The 18,779-nt window shown below is 37.9% G+C and overlaps 3 protein-coding genes across 8 annotated transcripts in view; 1 reads left to right on the top strand and 2 right to left on the bottom strand.

Annotated features, from left to right (window-relative positions):
• The window catches only part of ccdc178 (coiled-coil domain containing 178), a 32,048-nt gene extending 14,177 nt beyond the window's left edge, over positions 1-17,871 (bottom strand). For 2 of the 4 annotated variants that reach the window (XM_086270650.1, XM_086270649.1), the window contains exons 1-7: positions 17,715-17,871; positions 17,278-17,402; positions 13,977-14,113; positions 13,824-13,867; positions 13,654-13,733; positions 13,355-13,558; positions 13,005-13,225 (exon numbers count right to left, since the gene is read on the bottom strand). In XM_086270650.1, the coding sequence (XP_086126776.1) occupies positions 13,005-13,225; positions 13,355-13,558; positions 13,654-13,733; positions 13,824-13,867; positions 13,977-14,113; positions 17,278-17,335 (744 nt within the window). In that variant the 5' untranslated portion in view covers positions 17,336-17,402; positions 17,715-17,871. Of the gene's footprint in view, positions 1-13,004; positions 13,226-13,354; positions 13,559-13,653; positions 13,734-13,823; positions 13,868-13,976; positions 14,114-15,791; positions 16,220-16,641; positions 16,816-17,277; positions 17,408-17,714 lie in introns of those variants that run through there. The other 2 variants (XM_086270652.1, XM_086270651.1) reach the window with 2 other exon arrangements.
• Positions 176-4,776, top strand: LOC147308333 (uncharacterized). Its single transcript, XM_086270660.1, has 7 exons — positions 176-751; positions 1,000-1,670; positions 1,763-1,808; positions 2,222-2,313; positions 2,678-2,788; positions 2,910-3,186; positions 4,037-4,776. The coding sequence occupies exons 1-7, from the start codon at positions 710-712 to the stop codon at positions 4,244-4,246; spliced, it is 1,449 nt and encodes a 482-aa protein (XP_086126786.1). The 5' UTR covers positions 176-709; the 3' UTR covers positions 4,247-4,776.
• On the bottom strand, positions 4,055-11,149 carry LOC147308332 (uncharacterized). 3 transcript variants are annotated; one of them, XM_086270655.1, is made up of 15 exons: positions 10,479-11,149; positions 9,215-9,360; positions 8,874-9,105; positions 8,705-8,780; positions 8,576-8,623; positions 8,346-8,467; positions 8,139-8,216; positions 7,975-8,051; positions 7,814-7,879; positions 7,523-7,728; positions 6,393-6,730; positions 6,213-6,316; positions 5,979-6,123; positions 5,043-5,163; positions 4,055-4,874 (listed from the first exon to the last, which is right to left on the bottom strand). In XM_086270655.1, the coding sequence occupies exons 1-15, from the start codon at positions 10,518-10,520 to the stop codon at positions 4,570-4,572; spliced, it is 2,106 nt and encodes a 701-aa protein (XP_086126781.1). In that variant the 5' UTR covers positions 10,521-11,149; the 3' UTR covers positions 4,055-4,569. The 3 variants fall into 3 exon arrangements, with proteins under 3 accessions (XP_086126781.1, XP_086126780.1, XP_086126779.1); XM_086270654.1 differs by having other exon boundaries at positions 6,393-6,555; positions 6,634-6,730; positions 8,346-8,623; positions 10,479-11,148; XM_086270653.1 differs by having other exon boundaries at positions 8,346-8,623; positions 10,479-11,148.
• Positions 17,872-18,779: the final 908 nt, after the last annotated feature.

The following is an 18,779-nucleotide window of genomic DNA, read 5'->3' as shown; positions in this document are numbered from 1 at the left end:
TAGTTAAAAGAAAAATTTGAAATCGAAAATATGTAAACTGAAAGCAAAAGTCACATTTTTAGAGTGAACTTTGAAAAAGAAAGAGTTGGATTTAAAATAAAATCAAACGTTTTGAATATTTGTATTATTTCTATGAGTAAACTTTATTTAAAAATTTTCAGTAATCTTCTTTTCATTATTATTATTTTTAAAAAATCTATTCAGTCTCAGATTACATTTTTTCAGATTCAGATCTTTTAAATTAATGTACAAAAAAAAATTCTTCAGGTTCGGATTTTTCTCTCAGCTTCAATTTTTTTTTTTCACTTTCAGATCTCTATTTTTCAGTTACAGACTTTTGGCCCTGTTTTGGCCTGGTGGGCGTGGCTACACAGAGAGGGGCGGGGAATCATGAGTGACAGCAGACCGCTGCAGGGTCAAGATGGTCCATTCTTCATGTTGCCTTCAGGAAACCTGGGAATGAACATAATTTATCAAACACCTCCTGCACTGTATTATTTGATAATGTTTAGAAAACATGTCATGCGTAACTGCTAAAACTCAGTTACTGAAGCTCTTTCAAGCAGTAATGTGTACAAATTACGCCGTAACTGATCAATTATGAGACGTTTTCCCAGCCACTACGTGAGAAGTGGTCATTTCCCATGCTCTCAAAGAAGCGCGCATTGTATCGAGTGGGGGCTGCTGTTAACTTGTCCCTCAGTGAACGATGGCGTCGTCTTCCAACAACACTGTTGGCGCGAACAATCAGGTGAGTGTTTAAGTTTGGAACAATTACACTGCAGTCTGTGAATACTACGAATTTAAGAAGTGGCTATTGTTACGGTTAATTTTTCGGCTATTCTGTTTTTTTATTTTATAACGTTTTTTGCTGAAATGCTAGCTCAACTGAAACGCCTCGCTATCATTTTCTGCTGAAACTTACGTCCTAGTTGATCTGTATGCTTGGAGAACAACAAAGTTACTTAAGTAACGTAAAATTCTTTGTATTTAATTTAGGAGCAGCTAAAGAGAGAGATGCTTCAGCGACTACTGCATAAAGTTTCCCGGGTCATGCACAGACAACCCCTCGATGTGGACTATTTGCAGTTTGTTATCGACCATGAGATGGTCCTTTTAAGATCTTTGTCCGATCAGGTTGAGATCCCTCAAACTATTATAAATGCTCTGATAGAGCTGTCAACTGTGCTCAATATGGAGGACGTCAATGAACAAACACCCTCGCAGATGTCAGTGTCAGAAGGACAGCTGGGACGTCCAAAGTACAATGTATCGCCTGTACAGCTCCAGACACTGACAGAAATGTTCTTATCAATCACCCAAATTGCAAAACTTCTTGGAATATCTGTGAGGACAGTGAAACGTCGTTTGCATGAATATGGCATTTCCATAAAGCAGTGCTACAGTACAACAAGTGATGAAGAGCTGGACAATTTAGTAAGATCTATAAAGACAAGAACACCTCATGTTGGATACAGGATGATGAAAGGGATGCTTCAAGCCATGGGCCACCATGTACAGTGGAAGAGAGTGTACTCGTCGATGCACCGTGTGGACTCTGCTGGTATTTTCTCAAGAATGACAAGGCTGGGATTTGTGGTCCGAAGGACATATTCAGTGCAAGGTCCTCTTTACTTGATGCATATAGACACAAACCATAAACTAATAAGGTAGGATGAAGTCTGACAATACTGCTAAATACTGAATTATGTTTTATACCTGTTAATGCCCTAGTTGTTGTTTTTTGTTGTTCTTTTTACAGATTTGGCCTGGTGATATTCGGAGGGATAGATGGGTACTCAAGAAAGGTGATTTTTCACTTTCAAAATTGAGCTGAAGGAGTTGTTAATTGAAAAGTGAAATACTTGTGTTTTGGTCTACCATAAAACTTACCATATACTGTAATATAGAGATCCTTCTGTAGAACAAAATGTTCCTAATCTGTTTATGTTTGTCAGTATTTGGTGACTATAAATGCTTGGTAAAGTAATACTTCAAGTTGCTAAAAGGATTTCTTTTTTTTACCCTTTGCATTTGGGTGAATAGTTGATTACAAGTACTGCTACATCTCATGGCAGCTAGGGAATTATGTAGCCTGCTTTTTTTCTTGTACTTATAAAATAAATGTACCAAGCTACAATACCTGATAAACATGTTTCTATCTTTAATTATAGTAACTTGACTTGACCAAGTTTCCACTTAATGATATTTACATCTCTAGATCATGTACCTGGGTGCTGCTGCCAACAACAGAGCATCAACTGCACTTGCTTTCTTCTTGGAGGCTGTACAAAAGTATGGCTTTCCATTGAGGTAAAATCTACACAAAATTAATTTTCACAATGATTGTGCAAATGTGTAAATATGATTCCCCCCCCCCCCCCCCCCTTGATTAGCAGTGTAATTATTTTGACATGCAATATGTAAACTGTAGCCTATATGATCAGTTGTTTATAAATCCCCATACACTTGTTTAAATGGTTCAAACATTTAGAATTCTTGAAAGGTGTGCTTATACAGAGCTGCACACTGTTGAATGACCAAAACAATAAACTTCTAATAACCAGTCTAAAGTAAAATTGTATTAAAAACACAAAGGCTGCAATAAATTTTAAGAGTGACATGTTTTTTTTAGATTTAAAACAAATTGTACTGTCGATGTTTAATTTTGTTTCAGAGTTCGAGGGGATCAAGGGGTGGAAAATGTTGGAATAGCAAGATGCATGTTCACCATCCGGGGCTGTGGAAGAGGAAGCTTTCTGTCAGGCAAGAGCGTTCACAACCAAAGGTATGTGTAGTATTTGTATAAATGTCCCATGGAAATCAGAAAAATGTTCTTATATATTTTTCAATTCAGTGAATTTCTGGGTAAAATTCTGAAAACGTTGCCATATTTTGATGTTGAACAGAATAGAGCGCTTGTGGCGAGATGTGTGGATGGCTGTTTCAAGCGTGCACTATGAAACCCTTCACAACCTCGAGGATGAAGGCCTTCTGGATCCAACTGATGGTGTCCACATGTTTTGTGCCCAACATACATTTCTTCCACGTCTGCAGAGGGATCTGGATGTCTTTAGACAGGGTTGGGATAACCACCCTCTAAGGACAGAGAGGAATCTGTCCCCACAACAACTGTGGACACTGGGACTCCACCAGAATCCAGTTGATACTCCAGACACAGTGGAGGTACTAAAACCAATCTAAATTATACAATCCCTCTTTAATCAATTTTCAAAAAGTGCACTTGGAGATGTTGAAAAAAACACGGTGTGCTGTCACTGCAGACTATCAGCTTTAACTTGAGGGTATTTGCATCCAAATCAGTTAAGTTGTAGGAGTTACAGCAGTCTGCATGTTACCAAAAGTAATGACACAGAACATTAATCATAACTGAAACTGGATCGCAGAGACTTCAGCAGATGTTGGGCTTCATACCTGGTGATGCTCTGTCAGGCCTCTACTGCAACTGTCTTCACTTCCAGCTATTATTGAGGCATTTGCCCTTCAATTTTGTCTTCAGCAATGAAACACTGCTCCGTCAGATTCAGGTCAAGTGATTGACGTGGCCACTGCATAACATTCCACTTCTTTTAACTATTTTTTTTTCTGCAGAATGCTTTAAGTGATTGTCCATCTGGACCATCAAGTGCTGCCTCATGAGTTTCGAAGCATTTGGCTGAATATGAGCAGATATATTGCCCAAAACACTTCAAAATTTATCCTGCTGTTTTTGTCAGGAGTTGCTTCACTAAATACAAGAATATCACATCCCTGGCCATGGAACATCAGAGAAGCCAATTGTTCCATTACTTTTGGTCCCTTAAGTGGAAGGCACATATGAAAGCAGTTCAAATACCTCTGCAGTTATAGCCAATCGTGTTAGTTTCATTTCAAATCCATTGCGTGGCATATAGAGCCAAAAGTAGAATTCCCATGTTGCAATATTTTTGGAGCTGACTGTTTGTCTTAATTTTCCCAACACTGTTTTTGAATAGTCATTTGAAATTTTTTTTTTTTTTTTTTTAAATCGTCACAGGAAATCGAGGATGCGTACTTGGATGTCAACTCTATTGGTGAGCTGGATGGGAGCAATCCTGGAGTAATTCTTCCATCTGTTGAATGTCCTCTATCTGAGGAGGACATGGCAAGACTAAGAGACACTGTCAATGTAACAAGGCCCTCTCAGTCACATGGCCGAGACATTTATTTGGATGTACTTAACTTTGTACTAACTCACCGTTCCTAGGCGGCAACATCTTTATTTTGAATTTTCAACCCAGAGAAGGTTCATGAATAGCTCAGACTTTTATTTGATGTGATATACATGTAAAATGAACCTGCCAGGAAATTTTTATGTGAACACTCAAACATCAAATTACAAACTATTTTTTTTTTTGTCTCTGTCACATATTTTCAACAGTAAACCTGTATGTTTTTGTGTGCTTCATGCCACTCATTAAAGAACTCTGGCTGTCAATCTCCAAATTTGAAATGTGCTTCCTGAACATTAAATGGAAGGAGCAGCATTTTGAGTTACACCTCAAAACTATTGATAGACAATGCTATGCTTTACACATTGTTAAATTCCTGGCCAAGATGAAAAGCCTCCAGCAGAACCAGTCTGAATTGACTAAAGGACTTCATATGTTTCACAGGCAGGACAATGGTCTTAGCACAGGATGACACAACAGGATAGCAGATGCTGTGATTTCCAAAGTCAGCTTCACAATTGTGATTAAATTTTACCACCACAGCAAAGTCCTTCTTTTCTGAGGGCAGGAGAGGAACATGGCCTTGACCGGTGATCCATTGCAGAAACCTGGCAGGTGTGATAGATCTTGGGCCATCTTCGTCAGCTACATGTTCTTGACCTTCTGTTAGGATAAGAGTGAATTTTAAGACGTTTTGAAGAACCCTGGCCTTTTGGACAAAAAAAATATCTAAATATTTGAATTCGATACAAGTCTAACTTTTGTCACAAAAACCTTAGAATATAATTTTGGAATGTGACAACTATAAACTAGACAAAAATAACCATTTACCTTCTGACTCATAAAGCAAGTCCTGAATGAAGTTAACCAGGTCCAGCTCAACCTGATGCTTGGAGGTTCCCTTCTCACTCAGCTGAGGGTGAATGGACGCCATGACAAACTCGGCAGTAACCTATGATGATATTAGAAAGCAAAGCAACCCAGCGGCTTGATTACTTCAGGGCTGCAGTATTCGGGCCCTAGAACTTTTCCACAGTTTGTCACATTATAGCCACAAACATGAATATATTTTATTGGAATTCAACATAAAAGACCAATAAAAAGTGGTAAACAATAGAGAATTGTAACAAAATTCATCCATGATTCCAAACCTTTTTTTTCTTAACAATAAATAACTGAAAAGTGTGGTGTGTGCAATTATTCAGCCCCCTCAGTCAATACTTTTTAGGAACACCTTTTGCTGCAATTACAGCTCCCAGTCTTTTAGGGTATTTTTCTACCTGCTTTGCACATCTACAGACTGACATTCTTGCCCATTCTTCTTTGCCAAACTGCTCCAGCTCAGTCAGATTAGATAGACAGCGTTTGTGAACAGCAGTTTTCAGATCTTGCCACAGATTCTGGATTGGATTTAGATCTGGACATTGACTGGGCCGTTCTAACACATGGATATGTTTTGTTTTTCTATTGTTGCCCTGGCTTTACTGTATGTTTAGCAATCATGAGGAAATGTCTATGTGCAACTCACTACACTGAGACCAAAGGGGGCTGAATAATTACACACACCACACTTTTCAGTTATTTATTTGTAATAAATATTTAGCATCATGTATGATTTTTGTTCCACTTCTCTAATGTACACCGCTTTGTGTAGGTGTTTCATTTAGAGTTCAAATAAAATAGATTCATATTTGTGTCTGTAAGGTAACAAAATGTGTAAATGTATGTCATACATACATGTAAAACTGAAAATAAGTTTGTACTCACTTTCACATCTCCCCCAAGGACGAAGAGAGGCTGGCAGATTTCTGGGTATTGCTTAATCAGCAGGTGGAGGCCATACAGCTGCAAACCCTCCTTGAGTTGTTCCAACATTGGCTGCAATCTAAGCACAGCATGGAGTGTAATGGCTCTGTGGGTACAAAAAAGAGATTAAACAACATCTTCAGATGCTATTTTTCTTACATTCATATGGAAAAATGAAAACATGTCACAGCATACCGGACAATCGGTTCCTTGTTTTGAACCGAGATGGCTCCAGTGAATCCACAGTTTAAAATCTCATCAGTAAGGCCCTGAAGTGACTGCTCAGTTGAAGATTCCACCTAAAAGTAATTTAACAGATGAAATTATATAGCTGCAATGTGTAATAAGGCAATATTTTTACTAGTTATACAGCACCTGGTCAATCAGTAACCGCAACTGTGAATCTGCCACTGTATTTTTATCCAGCTGTGTTGGGTTGATCTGCCCATTGCAGAGGTAACTGTAAGCCCACTGGCTGAAAAATGTAGGTGCAGGACCTCCTTGTGCCAAACTGACGGCCAGAATCTCACCAACAGTCCTACTTATACAAACAGCATGAGTGTATTGCTTATAGTGTAAAACATGACAGTTTTCACTTTCTTTAAAACAAACATGCCTGAAGAGTCCACTGTCAAAGTCAGTAAGGGAATAGCGTGGACTTTTTTGGTGTGGTGGTCCTTCAAAGAAACGAGTCTCGATTCCGGCGACCATTTCTATTGAGAGAAGGAAGTTATGAATTATCGGATGTAAAACATTCATTTAGAGCTGGGTGAAATAAGATTTTTTTCATATCACAGTATTTTTTTCATTTGAGGCAATACTGATATATACATATATATATATATATCATAATGTGTCTCACTGATTTTGAAGGCTTAACATGACAGATGTACTGAAGGAACATCATACATCTGTTCCAGATATGTAAAAATTCCATTCAAAATGAAAATATTGATTCAAAAAAGATGCCCTGCGATGGACTGGTGACCCATCCAGGTTGTACCCCACCTCTCGCCCTGTGACCGCTTGAGATAGGCACCAGCACTCCCCGTGACCCCACAAGGGATAAGCGGCCAAGAAAATGGATGGATGGATGATTCAAAAAATAAATCATAGTATACAGAAAGGTGTACTTGAGACAATAATATTGACACCTTTTATCAACACCAAACCAGTAAGCTCATAACACAACATAGTCACATCACAGCCATGCTATGGTTATAAAAAAAGACTATTTTCCCTGTGTTACCGATGTTTTGGTTTTCGACCTTGGTTTTCTCATTTTTGGTTTCGGCCAAGAACTTTCATATCAGTCCATCCCAAATTATAAACATGATTGATGTATAGTTTAGTAAAGGAGAAATATAGTCATATTTACAACACAACTGGAGCAGAGTTCACTTAGAAGATAATATATATATTACAGAAGTATAAAATTTAGGGATTGGTCATTTCTTCAACATAAATAATACGAACGGAAAAGTAATTGATCTCTTTAAGTTCACCTGTGAGAAATTCTTTTCGAAGGGCACCAGTGTCGATTCCTGCTTCCCCAAAGAAGGACACCTTCAACATGGCAGTGGGTGAATTTTTTTTTTGACGTTGCCACTGCAGAAGGCCTCTCTCCAGAATGTTTGTTCTTGAAATAAGGATGCTGAACTGCTTCTCCACATCAACTCTTTGACAAATCGCATCCAACACATCGTCGACACTAAAAAAATCCATAAATGAAAGAATAAACACTCTTTATTCAGTTCAGAGTATTAATAGTCATCTGTCTGTGTGATGTTTTTTACCTTTTCATATGGTCCTCTTGTACTATGTTCTCCTCAATTTCATCCATGTCTATTACATTTTTGCTTCTAATAAAAATAAAGAAAAAGTTGGTGTGTCAATGGGAAATTCTCAAGATGTTATATCCTATTTGTAATTTTAAAAGCCCTGCTTTTTCAACTACCTTTCTCCACATGTGCTTGCATGGATTTCAAGGAAATAAGGTTCAAATTTCAAGTTACAGATAGGACACTGAAGTTTCTAAAACAGAAATGAGAGTTAAAATATTGAATAGAATTCCATTGTAGTTATGTTAATGGTCTATACTCATTTCTATTAAGATATTACTTCTTCATCCAATTCCTCTGTGTCGGTGTGCTCTTCAGAAGGCTGCACGGACACTATTTGGACTTCGGTTTGACATGCCTATCATAATTAATAGACATAACATTGATGATTAAGATAAAAAAAAAGTGGGACAATTTTTTTATTGCCATTTCAATGCAATGCAATTTCATTAAAATAAATGCATATATTGTTCTAAGATGTATGTACCTCTGTGTCCTCAGCTGAAGACCCAGACTCTGTGCACTCCTGCACATGAAGAGCCAAAATATGCAATGGCAGACTTACTTTGCATCTTTGGCATTGTGCTTTGGGCATATTTTTAAATTCAACTGCATCAGGAGGTAACGGAGTAAGGTCAAATTCTTGCTGTAAAGGTACTATATACAGCAAGTTTTTCCCATTTCCTGTCATACTGCGTATTAGGGTCCCTGTGTAACCTTCAGAATCAGGAGGGACCAGTGTCAGTTTCCTTTTACCCTGACCACCTGAAAAAAGTAGAGCCCAGATGTAGTTCACATAGGTGCAAATTATGGGACTGTCATGTAATAAACATTTGTTACCCCTACCTGTAGCCTTGTAGAGCAACCATCCTCCAGTCAGACCCTGCATTTTAGGATATTCACTTTGAAGAAGTCCAAATAACTGCAGAAGAAGATCAATATTGTGATGCCTGCAGACTTGATGATCTTTACAGAGACATATAAGTCTGAAAATCTATATATTTAGTGCTTTAACCTCTTCATGGTTCATGTCCCTGGACATTGTGAGATGTCTTTTACCCAGTCCTGCCTGTGCAAGCTGAAATTCCTCAGAGGAGGTAGGTGTTGTTTCTGCATTACAGTTCAGCAAGTATACATAGAAACTGAAAGGCTTCCATGATTTAAAAGGTGGTGTCACAGGGATCCTTGGATTATGCATCTTTCGTTTTCCAAGAAAACTTTTTTTTCCAAAGAAACCAGGGAAAGATCTGAACGGAATTAGAAAAATACATGAAAATGACAGCACAGTTATAACACACCAAAAAGGTTAAAAACTTTTTAAATACCGGTAATTTATTTTCATATTTAATTTAAAACCTTGCCATCTCTTGATCTACAGAGGGAGGTCCCTGTTCCTGCCTTACTCCCTGTGCTGCCTGGTGTTGTCCCTGAGAAAGATTCTGAGTGAGCACAGTAATAAGATTCTGTGCAGCAGCTTCCACTTTAGAATTGTAGTTCACATTCTAAAAAACACATATATAAAAAAAATTAATAGGTAAAACATAACAGAAATGATCAAATATGTTAAACATAGGGATGCACCGATACCGGTATCGGCCTCGAAACCAGATTTTCTAAAGTACTCGTTAAAACTCCCCCGATACCATGGTTTGAGAAATGTCTATGTTTGAGCGTCGTGTGAGAGGTTAATCACGTTTTTCTCTAAATAATTAGTTATTCTATAATATGTTACATACAACATGCTTTAGTTTTCATTTTAAATAAAAGTTCTAAATTCCATAATAGTCCCTTGTTTTAATGTAAAATCATATGACTATGTGACTGTAACTTGTACATTTAAATCATGTTTTTATTAAGTACTCGGTATCGGCATCAGCGTGTACTGAAATGCAAGTACTCGTACCCGTACTCGTTTTCCAAAAAAGTGGTATCGGTGCATCCCTAGTTAAACATAAATAAGTATGCATCAGCATGATAGTGTATAATGCTAGCACAAACAAAAATCTGGGAGACACTCAAGAATGTTTGCTTCCACTTAATTAATTCTTGTTTTTAATGGCCTTTCATTTTCTATGTGATGACCAGTGAATCACCAGTGCTGTTTTCACATGCTCTAAAGTAATAATTGCAAATAACATGTTGACATATCATCAAAAAAATTAATTGTATTAACAATAAATGTAAGTATATAGGGCTTGGCATTACGCTTTGAATTCTGGTATGTGGGAGCCATGTTAATTGTGTAAGAAATGTAAATAAACCATAGAAACAAACAGTACATCAGAGAAACCGGAACCAGATAATGGATGGATGAGAGTCTTGCAACATTGCCGTTGCCCAGGTGATGAAGACTGCATCCCAAGCCCGATTAGTTATGGAGTCTTTTAAAAATGTTTCCATATTTTTGGGGAAGGATCAAATTGTTAATATTACTTTACCTTTCGAAGTAAGTTTCAGCAGAAAATGATAGCGAGGCGTTTCAGTTGAGCTAGCATTTCAGCAAAAAACGTTATAAAATAAAAAAACAGAATAGCCGAAAAATTAACCGTAACAATAGCCACTTCTTAAATTCGTAGTATTCACAGACTGCAGTGTAATTGTTCCAAACTTAAACACTCACCTGATTGTTCGCGCCAACAGTGTTGTTGGAAGACGACGCCATCGTTCACTGAGGGACAAGTTAACAGCAGCCCCCACTCGATACAATGCGCGCTTCTTTGAGAGCATGGGAAATGACCACTTCTCACGTAGTGGCTGGGAAAACGTCTCATAATTGATCAGTTACGGCGTAATTTGTACACATTACTGCTTGAAAGAGCTTCAGTAACTGAGTTTTAGCAGTTACGCATGACATGTTTTCTAAACATTATCAAATAATACAGTGCAGGAGGTGTTTGATAAATTATGTTCATTCCCAGGTTTCCTGAAGGCAACATGAAGAATGGACCATCTTGACCCTGCAGCGGTCTGCTGTCACTCATGATTCCCCGCCCCTCTCTGTGTAGCCACGCCCACCAGGCCAAAACAGGGCCAAAAGTCTGTAACTGAAAAATAGAGATCTGAAAGTGAAAAAAAAAAATTGAAGCTGAGAGAAAAATCCGAACCTGAAGAATTTTTTTTTGTACATTAATTTAAAAGATCTGAATCTGAAAAAATGTAATCTGAGACTGAATAGATTTTTTAAAAATAATAATAATGAAAAGAAGATTACTGAAAATTTTTAAATAAAGTTTACTCATAGAAATAATACAAATATTCAAAACGTTTGATTTTATTTTAAATCCAACTCTTTCTTTTTCAAAGTTCACTCTAAAAATGTGACTTTTGCTTTCAGTTTACATATTTTCGATTTCAAATTTTTCTTTTAACTACACAAACATTATGGCCCTGATTTAACTCCATAGGAAGAGTGAATCTACAATAGGCAAGCAGCTTGGTGTGAAAAAAATCAGCTGTGGGAGCAATCATCAGAAAATGGAAGACATACAAGACCACTGATAATCTCCCTCGATCTGGGGCTCCACGCAAGATCTCATCCCGTGGGGTCAAAATGATCATGAGAACGGTGAGCAAAGATCCCAGAACCACACGGGGGGACCTGGTGAATGACCTGCAGAGAGCTGGGACCAAAGTAACAAAGGTCACCATCAGTAACACACTACAACGGCAGGGAATCAAATCCCGCAGTGCCAGACGTGTTCCGCTGCTGAAGCCAGTGCATGTCCAGGCCCGTCTGAAGTTTGCCAGAGAGCACATGGATGATACAGCAGAGGATTGGGAGAATGTCATGTGGTCAGATGAAACCAAAGTAAAACTTTTTGGTATAAACTCAACTCGTCGTGTTTGGAGGAAGAAGAATACTGAGTTGCATCCCAAGAACACCATACCTACTGTGAAGCATGGGGGTGGAAACATCATGCTATGGGGCTGTTTTTCTGCCAAGGGGACAGGACGACTGATCCGTGTTAAGGACAGAATGAATGGGGCCATGTATCGTGAGATTTTGAGCCAAAACCTCCTTCCATCAGTGAGAACTTTGAAGATGAAACGAGGCTGGGTCTTCCAACTTGACAATGATCCAAAACACACCGCCCGGGCAACAAAGGAGTGGCTCCGTAAGAAGCATTTGAAAGTCCTGGAGTGGCCTAGCCAGTCTCCAGACCTCAACCCCATAGAAAATCTGTGGCGGGAGTTGAAAGTCCGTGTTGCTCGGCGACAGCCCCAAAACATCACTGCTCTCGAGAAGATCTGCATGGAGGAATGGGCCAAAATACCAGCTACTGTGTGTGCAAACCTGGTAAAGACCTATAGTAAACGTTTGACCTTTGTTATTGCCAACAAAGGTTATGTTACAAAGTATTGAGTTGTATTTTTGTTATTGACCAAATACTTATTTTCCACCCTGATTTACGAATAAATTCTTTACAAATCCTACCATGTGGATTCATGGATTTTTTTTTCACATTCTGTCTCTCACAGTTGAAGTGTACCTCTGGTGCAAATTACTGACCTCTGTCATCATTTTAAGTGGGGGAACTTGCACAATCGGTGGCTGACTAAATACTTTTTTGCCCCACTGTAAATGAACACGATTCACTCTTTGAGGATCATGAATATCACTAACAAATTAAAATTTCATTTTATATAGAAAGTGGATAAATACATCAACAAGCATGCAACCCAGAGCGTTTCCCTATTTGTGAATCACAAATAGAAATACAGAAGAACTCACAGGCTACTGAAAGTGAGCTACAAAAACTAGAATCATGGTGCAACTTTTTAGATTTTACATGAACACCCAGAATATGACAAGTGCTCTTATACTGTAGTAGTCAAAATGAATGAAAAAAACTTTACCCTTCCACACCTGTAAACTACAGTTGCAAACCCAAGTTCCAGTGACTAAACACGATCAATAAAATCACCCAAAATGCAACTCAGTTGTTATTTTTCATTCTGAAGTGTAACATAAAAGCACATTAATCTTGCTTGGATTTTGTACTTTCACATATTTGTGCTGTGTTAACAACACGTTTGTAGAATTCTTGGGAAATAACTCCACGAATCTTAATCTTCTACCAATATTGCATATTGAAAATGTGCAGATGTTTGTTTGAAATTACAAATAAATCCTATTACAGCCTACCTCCGCTTGTTTAGCGTCAATCTCATTTACGAGGTCTTTCTGGAGGTCGATTTTTTCCTTCACAATTGGAACTTGTTTTTTGGCAAAACTGATGTCCTTGTGTAGGCGCTGATTCAACCCCTCGGTGTGTGACAGTTTCTCTCGGGCTTGGTCAAGTTCCTCTCTTTCCACTTTCAGCTGCCACTTTAATTCAGTGATATCTCTAATGCAAGCCTCATGTTCTAAAAGTGTAATAGTCAAAAATTAATTAAAAAGCTTACTCAGTGAGTTTAAGAAGAAAAAAAAAATTGGCTACATCACAAGAAGCAGCAAGCAGTTCGATGAGGATGTGACACCTCATGGTCACTGACCTTTCTGCACAACATAAGCATGCTCTTTTTGCCTCCACAGTGAAATACTGTCCACTTTGCTCTCCAAAAACCTCTTCCTTTTTTTCTCTTTAAGCAGGGCTTCCTCTGCATGCTGCCGATCAGCCTCCAGCCGCTCAATCAGATGCACAACCTCGCTGAGGACATCATTTATTTTCTTCAGTAGTGGAGATAATGGACAACTTTCTATGGGATAGGAAACTTATATTTCAACTACACAAACAATACAACAATAAATTTGTAAAGTCAGATTCCCAAAGCTATCTAATCTACACGTTTACCTCTTGCACAAATTGCAAAGCCTTCAACATACAAATCTGTAGACATCACAGAGTCAGAATCTGAGTCTCTGGATTGAAATCTGACAAAACAAGTTAACCTCATGTCACATTTCATACTTCATTTCATTTCATATTTCATTTCATATTAAAAAAATAATGAAATACTTCACCTTAAAGTTTTGCTGTATTTAGCTTGTGATTGATATCTTCCAGACTGCCACAAATTAAAAGGGAAAATGCGTCTTTCAGTTTCTTTTAACACCTATCAGGATATTTGTGTTACAATCTCCCACCTGTTGGACCACTCAATGCCATTATTTTACCTGCTGACACCTGTTTTCCACTGTCATCTTAATCTCTTGGATATGGTAGATAATGCTGTTGACCCATGGTGAAGGACTGTTGAGCAAAGCACAGGTGCGACGTCTACCAGAGCAAACAGCTTGAAGATCTACTTGATCTTGAGACAGATAAAACAGCATACGGTCAGTAAAAGGCCAACCACATCTACAATCCATACACTATATATTAAATATTAAATAGCTACAACACAGTTTATCTCTTTTTCTTTATGAATAGACTCTGTTTATTTGAAGCAAACACTCGCTCAAATGAATGAATTAATTTTGGAAAAGTAATTAATAAAATTTATTTGGCTGTGAAAGCTGTTGTGTGCTTCTTTACTTGCACTTTGATTCTGGTTTTACAGACTGCAAAATACTGGGAGCATCAGTGAGAGAACAGAGAAGTCCTTTCAGTGTCTCAACACAAACCAAAGGGTGCAAATCTTGGTGGTGAAAGGACGCCATCTGGCTGTCACAAAGCGGTGCAGTTTACGAACCTGCACAAGTATTAAAGAAAGTCTTTTGATAAGCTAGTTCAGATGAATAAAGACTAAAGTGATGCTGTTTTTAAAAAATTAGCCTGCACACTGCCTCTTAACATACAGCGTTACTACAAATTCATTCCAAACATACAGTAAATTCACTTGACTACACTATATGTAAAAATGTATCCTGGTGTCTGTTACAACAGTACAGTGTAGGCTCGAATGTTTCTGTGACGCTGGGACTTAGTTTTAATCAGTGATTAATTAGCAGTCACAGAAAAAAAACGAGTTACACTTTCTAGGAAACATTCATTCATTTTTGGTATACCGTGCATTGAGTTGTAAACGTTTATATTCTTATTTATATCTTATTTTCTCCTGGCTGAGTTCAGTGCATCAGCAGAAGGCATTAGAAGACCAAAGAGTCAGTAAGATACCAAACTTTAACATTATCAAGTTAGTCTAGGATTATATGAAGAGACAATAGACAACAAGATGCCCTTAATTCAAAGAACTGTGGCACCAGTTCATCCCATTTTTAAAACAATATAACTGAAATAAAACAGTGACTGTGATGTCTGCTGCTTTGGTTTTCTGCACAGCCTTTTCCCTTTACTTTCCCTTTACATCTCCACAGAAGTCCAAATTCACTTCCAATTCCAGACTGTCCCAGTTTAGTTCACAATTATTTACTTATTTTTAATCTGAAAAACATTTCAAACAAATCTGCTTAAATAAAAGTGAAAGTTTCTTTTCTTTTTTAAGCCTATTGAATACACTATTCTTTCAGAGTCTGTGAGTATTTGTATTAAATAATCTTGATCTCAGTAAAGGCCAACTGTGTGCAACCTGTGTGTTGTATTAAAGGCAGTCATCCCATTTACTGCACTTTGAAGTGAAAAGTATTCGTTAGCCTTTTTTGAAAGCACGCTCTCTTTACTTTTAAAACCTAAAGCATTTTCTCAGCACAAAACATTTTTCATGACCACAACAACTGGTTTACTGCCCAAGGCTCTTTGACTCTGTAATTATGCAACAATGAGCACATGTTATTCAGTCCAACTTTATTTATATAGCGCCAGTTCATAGCAACGGTTGTGTAAAATGGCTTTAGAGCCAATTAGAGTGATCAGATGATCCCCTATCAGCAAGCACTTGGTGACAGGGGGGAGTAAGAACTCGCTTTTAACGGGATGAGATTCCAAGGATAACCATTCTTAGGAAGATGCTGTGACCAGTCAGTGAGTAAAGAGTGGAAAGAGAAGAGGGGGAAAAGGGGAGTACAGTGATGCCATGGACAAAAACTCACAGGGTCCCACTTTTGGGGGAGGAGTTAAAATCTCCACTGGTTGGTCTCATCCATTAGTTTGTATCACTTAGGTCAAGTCTGAGCAGACCAAGACATCTTCTGAGCTCTCCTTGATCTGAGAGAACCTGTTAGATCTTTTCTTCTTATCCTTTAATTTTTTTTAATGTTAGTAAAGCTCAAACAGGAAAGTAGGGTTGAGAGCAAGGGGGAGTGGTGCAGGGCAGACTTAAACCCAGGCCCCTGCAGGCTTTTAGCACGTGGGTCACCCAGTCAAACAGGTGAGCTATAGCAGACCTTTTCTTGTTAACCTTCGGGGTACACAAGCACCAATGTAGGCTGAAAGTCATAGCTGGATTGTGGTTCCAGTCCTTTAGATGTGATAAACAGGTGAAGCCCATATGCAACAACAAATGCCCCCAGGGTTTTTCCTATGTATAAAGAGAAAATTGGCTTCAGTCAGGTTGTATGGTGTAGAGAAGACCCAAAAGCATGATGTAAGACCCAGTGAAAAGGCAAACCTTCAATAGTAATCAAAAATAATGATAATGATAATAATAACAATGAGGAGTGAGAGGAAAAACAATAGAACACAGAGAGCGAATAAACATATTACAAAAACAAGGGTCTAATCAAAACAAGAACCAAAATCTCAATAAATACTAAACAAGAATCCAAAGCACAACAAAGCCAAACCCTGACAGTATTAGCCGTCCACCAGAGGAAATATTTTTTTAATTGGGGTTTAATTTAGTCAAGCATAAAATACATTTTTGTTATTAAAAGCCAAAAACAGCAAGAAAATCCAAAGACGTCTATTAAGTAAGGTAACACGGACACTGACCAACCTTACCTATGCTTCACAGGAGAAAGTGTATGCCCTCGAGGGGTTTGCAAACTCGTCTCAACAACAAAAAGACTGAGACAGTGACATCTGCAACCTTTTCCACGTGACTGAGACCAGTTATCTTATCATGATGCTTCCAGAACAGCTTCTGAGTGAAGTAGCTCAGACTAAGTAAAGAGACTGGGGGAAAAAAGGGAAAAACTAAAAAGAAGACCATCTGCTGCTGAACAGCTGAGATGAATAATACACTCTGAAGTTGGGTAGGAAGGTGCTAAGGCAATATGTCAGTGGTGGGCTGAATTAGCTCTAAATCATACTGGCAGGGTGTATTATAGCCATAGAGGAGGCCCATGTGAGCCTCACTTGCAGTGCCATTTTTGCCAATGATGTTAGATAGTGACATTTCTTCAACATCATTAAATATCATTACATTTACTCAGCATTTAAATAGCTCTGAGTGGTGCAGATGCTTAAGCACTGCCTGGAAGACTGCCTAACACATAACAAGCCTCTACATTTAAACAAGGTGTTAGCCTAAAAAAAAACACATCCACAACGTTATTAATTTAGACTGCTTGTTGTAACAGAGAATGTGTAGAGTTAAAGTGGATTTATTTGCAGGTGCATCGCTTCTCTTCTCACCTTGTTGACTTGGTCGTCCTTCCCTGGATGGGAATCTGAGGGGTTCCACGTCCGGCATTGCAGCAACTTCCCCAAAATGTATTAAAAAGAACACATCGCTGACTCTAAAGCAACTTTTCAGCGCACTGTAAAAGCGGGAGAGACATCAGTTAACCTTCATTGTCTAATCTAAACCTGGATCTTTAGCTCCAAAAAACAAAAAAATATAATTGGTAGCTAAATATTTCTGTTATAATAGATTTAATTCCTGTCGTTGAACTTTGGGTCAAAGTTGCGCTAACTGCAAGTTGATACCTTCACTCATCTCCGGATGCCGCTCTTTTAGCTAACGTTAAGTTAACGTTTAATTAACTGAGCTAATGACAAATTAATGAGCTAGGGGAGGTCGTTGTCATGGCACAAAGTGAAAGCGGAAAAATGAATGGCTATCAACTTACTTGTATTAATACGCTTCTGGCTGGCAGCCATCAGAGAACTGTCTTAAACTGTGATACTGCTCTTCTGAATTAAACACCTCGCAGCTGACCAGCAACAAATACAACTTGACCCTTCTTTAAAGTTTTCTTCGAATGAATCAACTAAAGTTGCTGTCAATCTTCTTCGAAGGTTGCTTAGCAACAAGGGGGCCTGTACGCTCGGGAAGGGCGAGTTACATTCAAGAGCAGCAGCTGTTTAGCTGCATGTGAAATTAGGTACTTTTTTATTTTTTTAAAACACATTATTTTTCTCAAAGGTGGGATTAATTTAAAATTCAAATTGTATTTTTTATGTTTTTAGGCGGTTATAGACACAGCAACCCTACTTCAGTAACCTATTTTCCAAGAATCCCACCGAAAGCGATACTTTTAAACACCACTCAGCAGCCATCTTGGAACGCACTTTGGAGAGTTATTTTGAAATTTCATATAAAATATGTGACCATTAAAACATAAGCCACTGAATTTATAAACTAACAGGCAAATCTGTTTTAAAAGAAACTGTTCAAAGATACGTTATCAAATCTGATAACGTTTGTTATGCCTGTGAAGCCATGTGAACGTCTGTATGTAATATTGTACTATATAAAAGTAAAACTGAAACGCACTGAATTAGCATCACTGCTGCTATGCTGTTACCATATCATGTCTCTCTTAAAATGTGTTCGGTTGTTTTAACGATGAATAAACATTTTAGGACTTTCTAAAACTCTACACTTATGTTCAAAAATGTAATCTTTAACAGTGTAATATTTTATTGTTGTTTTTTTAATCGTTTTTTTTATTGTGTGTGTGTGTGTGTGTGTGTGTGTGGTAATGGCAGGGTAGTGTCTTTATTTAGGTTTTCCTTTTGTTAATATTTTATAATGAGGTTTTCGTTATGATTCACATAATCTCTGCCCTGAATAGCTCACAATCTTCTTCCATTTACATTTAAAGAAATTTAACATGAAAGCGCATATAAACATTAAAAACTAGAGTGCGACACAATCAGTACAATCAGAACAACTGAAAAGATAAACGCTA

This window comes from Aulonocara sp. 'chitande type north' Nkhata Bay, linkage group LG18, assembly GCF_057382095.1.
Source record: "Aulonocara sp. 'chitande type north' Nkhata Bay isolate Kocher_YH1m ecotype deep benthic linkage group LG18, A_spYH_male_GT1.1, whole genome shotgun sequence".
Taxonomy (NCBI): domain Eukaryota; kingdom Metazoa; phylum Chordata; class Actinopteri; order Cichliformes; family Cichlidae; genus Aulonocara; species Aulonocara sp. 'chitande type north' Nkhata Bay.
This window is presented reverse-complemented; position numbering and strand designations above follow the sequence as displayed.

Bases quoted from the DNA above. Each gene is read 5' to 3' on its own strand.
- LOC147308333 (XM_086270660.1), top strand. From the start codon at position 710: ATGGCGTCGTCTTCCAACAACACTGTTGGCGCGAACAATCAG. The intron at 1,809-2,221 runs GTGATTTTTCAC...TTACATCTCTAG, and splicing joins TAGATGGGTACTCAAGAAAG to ATCATGTACCTGGGTGCTGC. The intron at 3,187-4,036 runs GTACTAAAACCA...AAATCGTCACAG, and splicing joins ATACTCCAGACACAGTGGAG to GAAATCGAGGATGCGTACTT.
- LOC147308332 (XM_086270653.1), bottom strand. From the start codon at position 10,520: ATGGCGTCGTCTTCCAACAACACTGTTGGCGCGAACAATCAG. The intron at 9,361-10,478 runs GTGAGTGTTTAA...TGTGTTTTTTAG, and splicing joins CTGTTGGCGCGAACAATCAG to AATGTGAACTACAATTCTAA. The intron at 8,781-8,873 runs GTTAAAGCACTA...CTTCTTCTGCAG, and splicing joins GGGACATGAACCATGAAGAG to TTATTTGGACTTCTTCAAAG.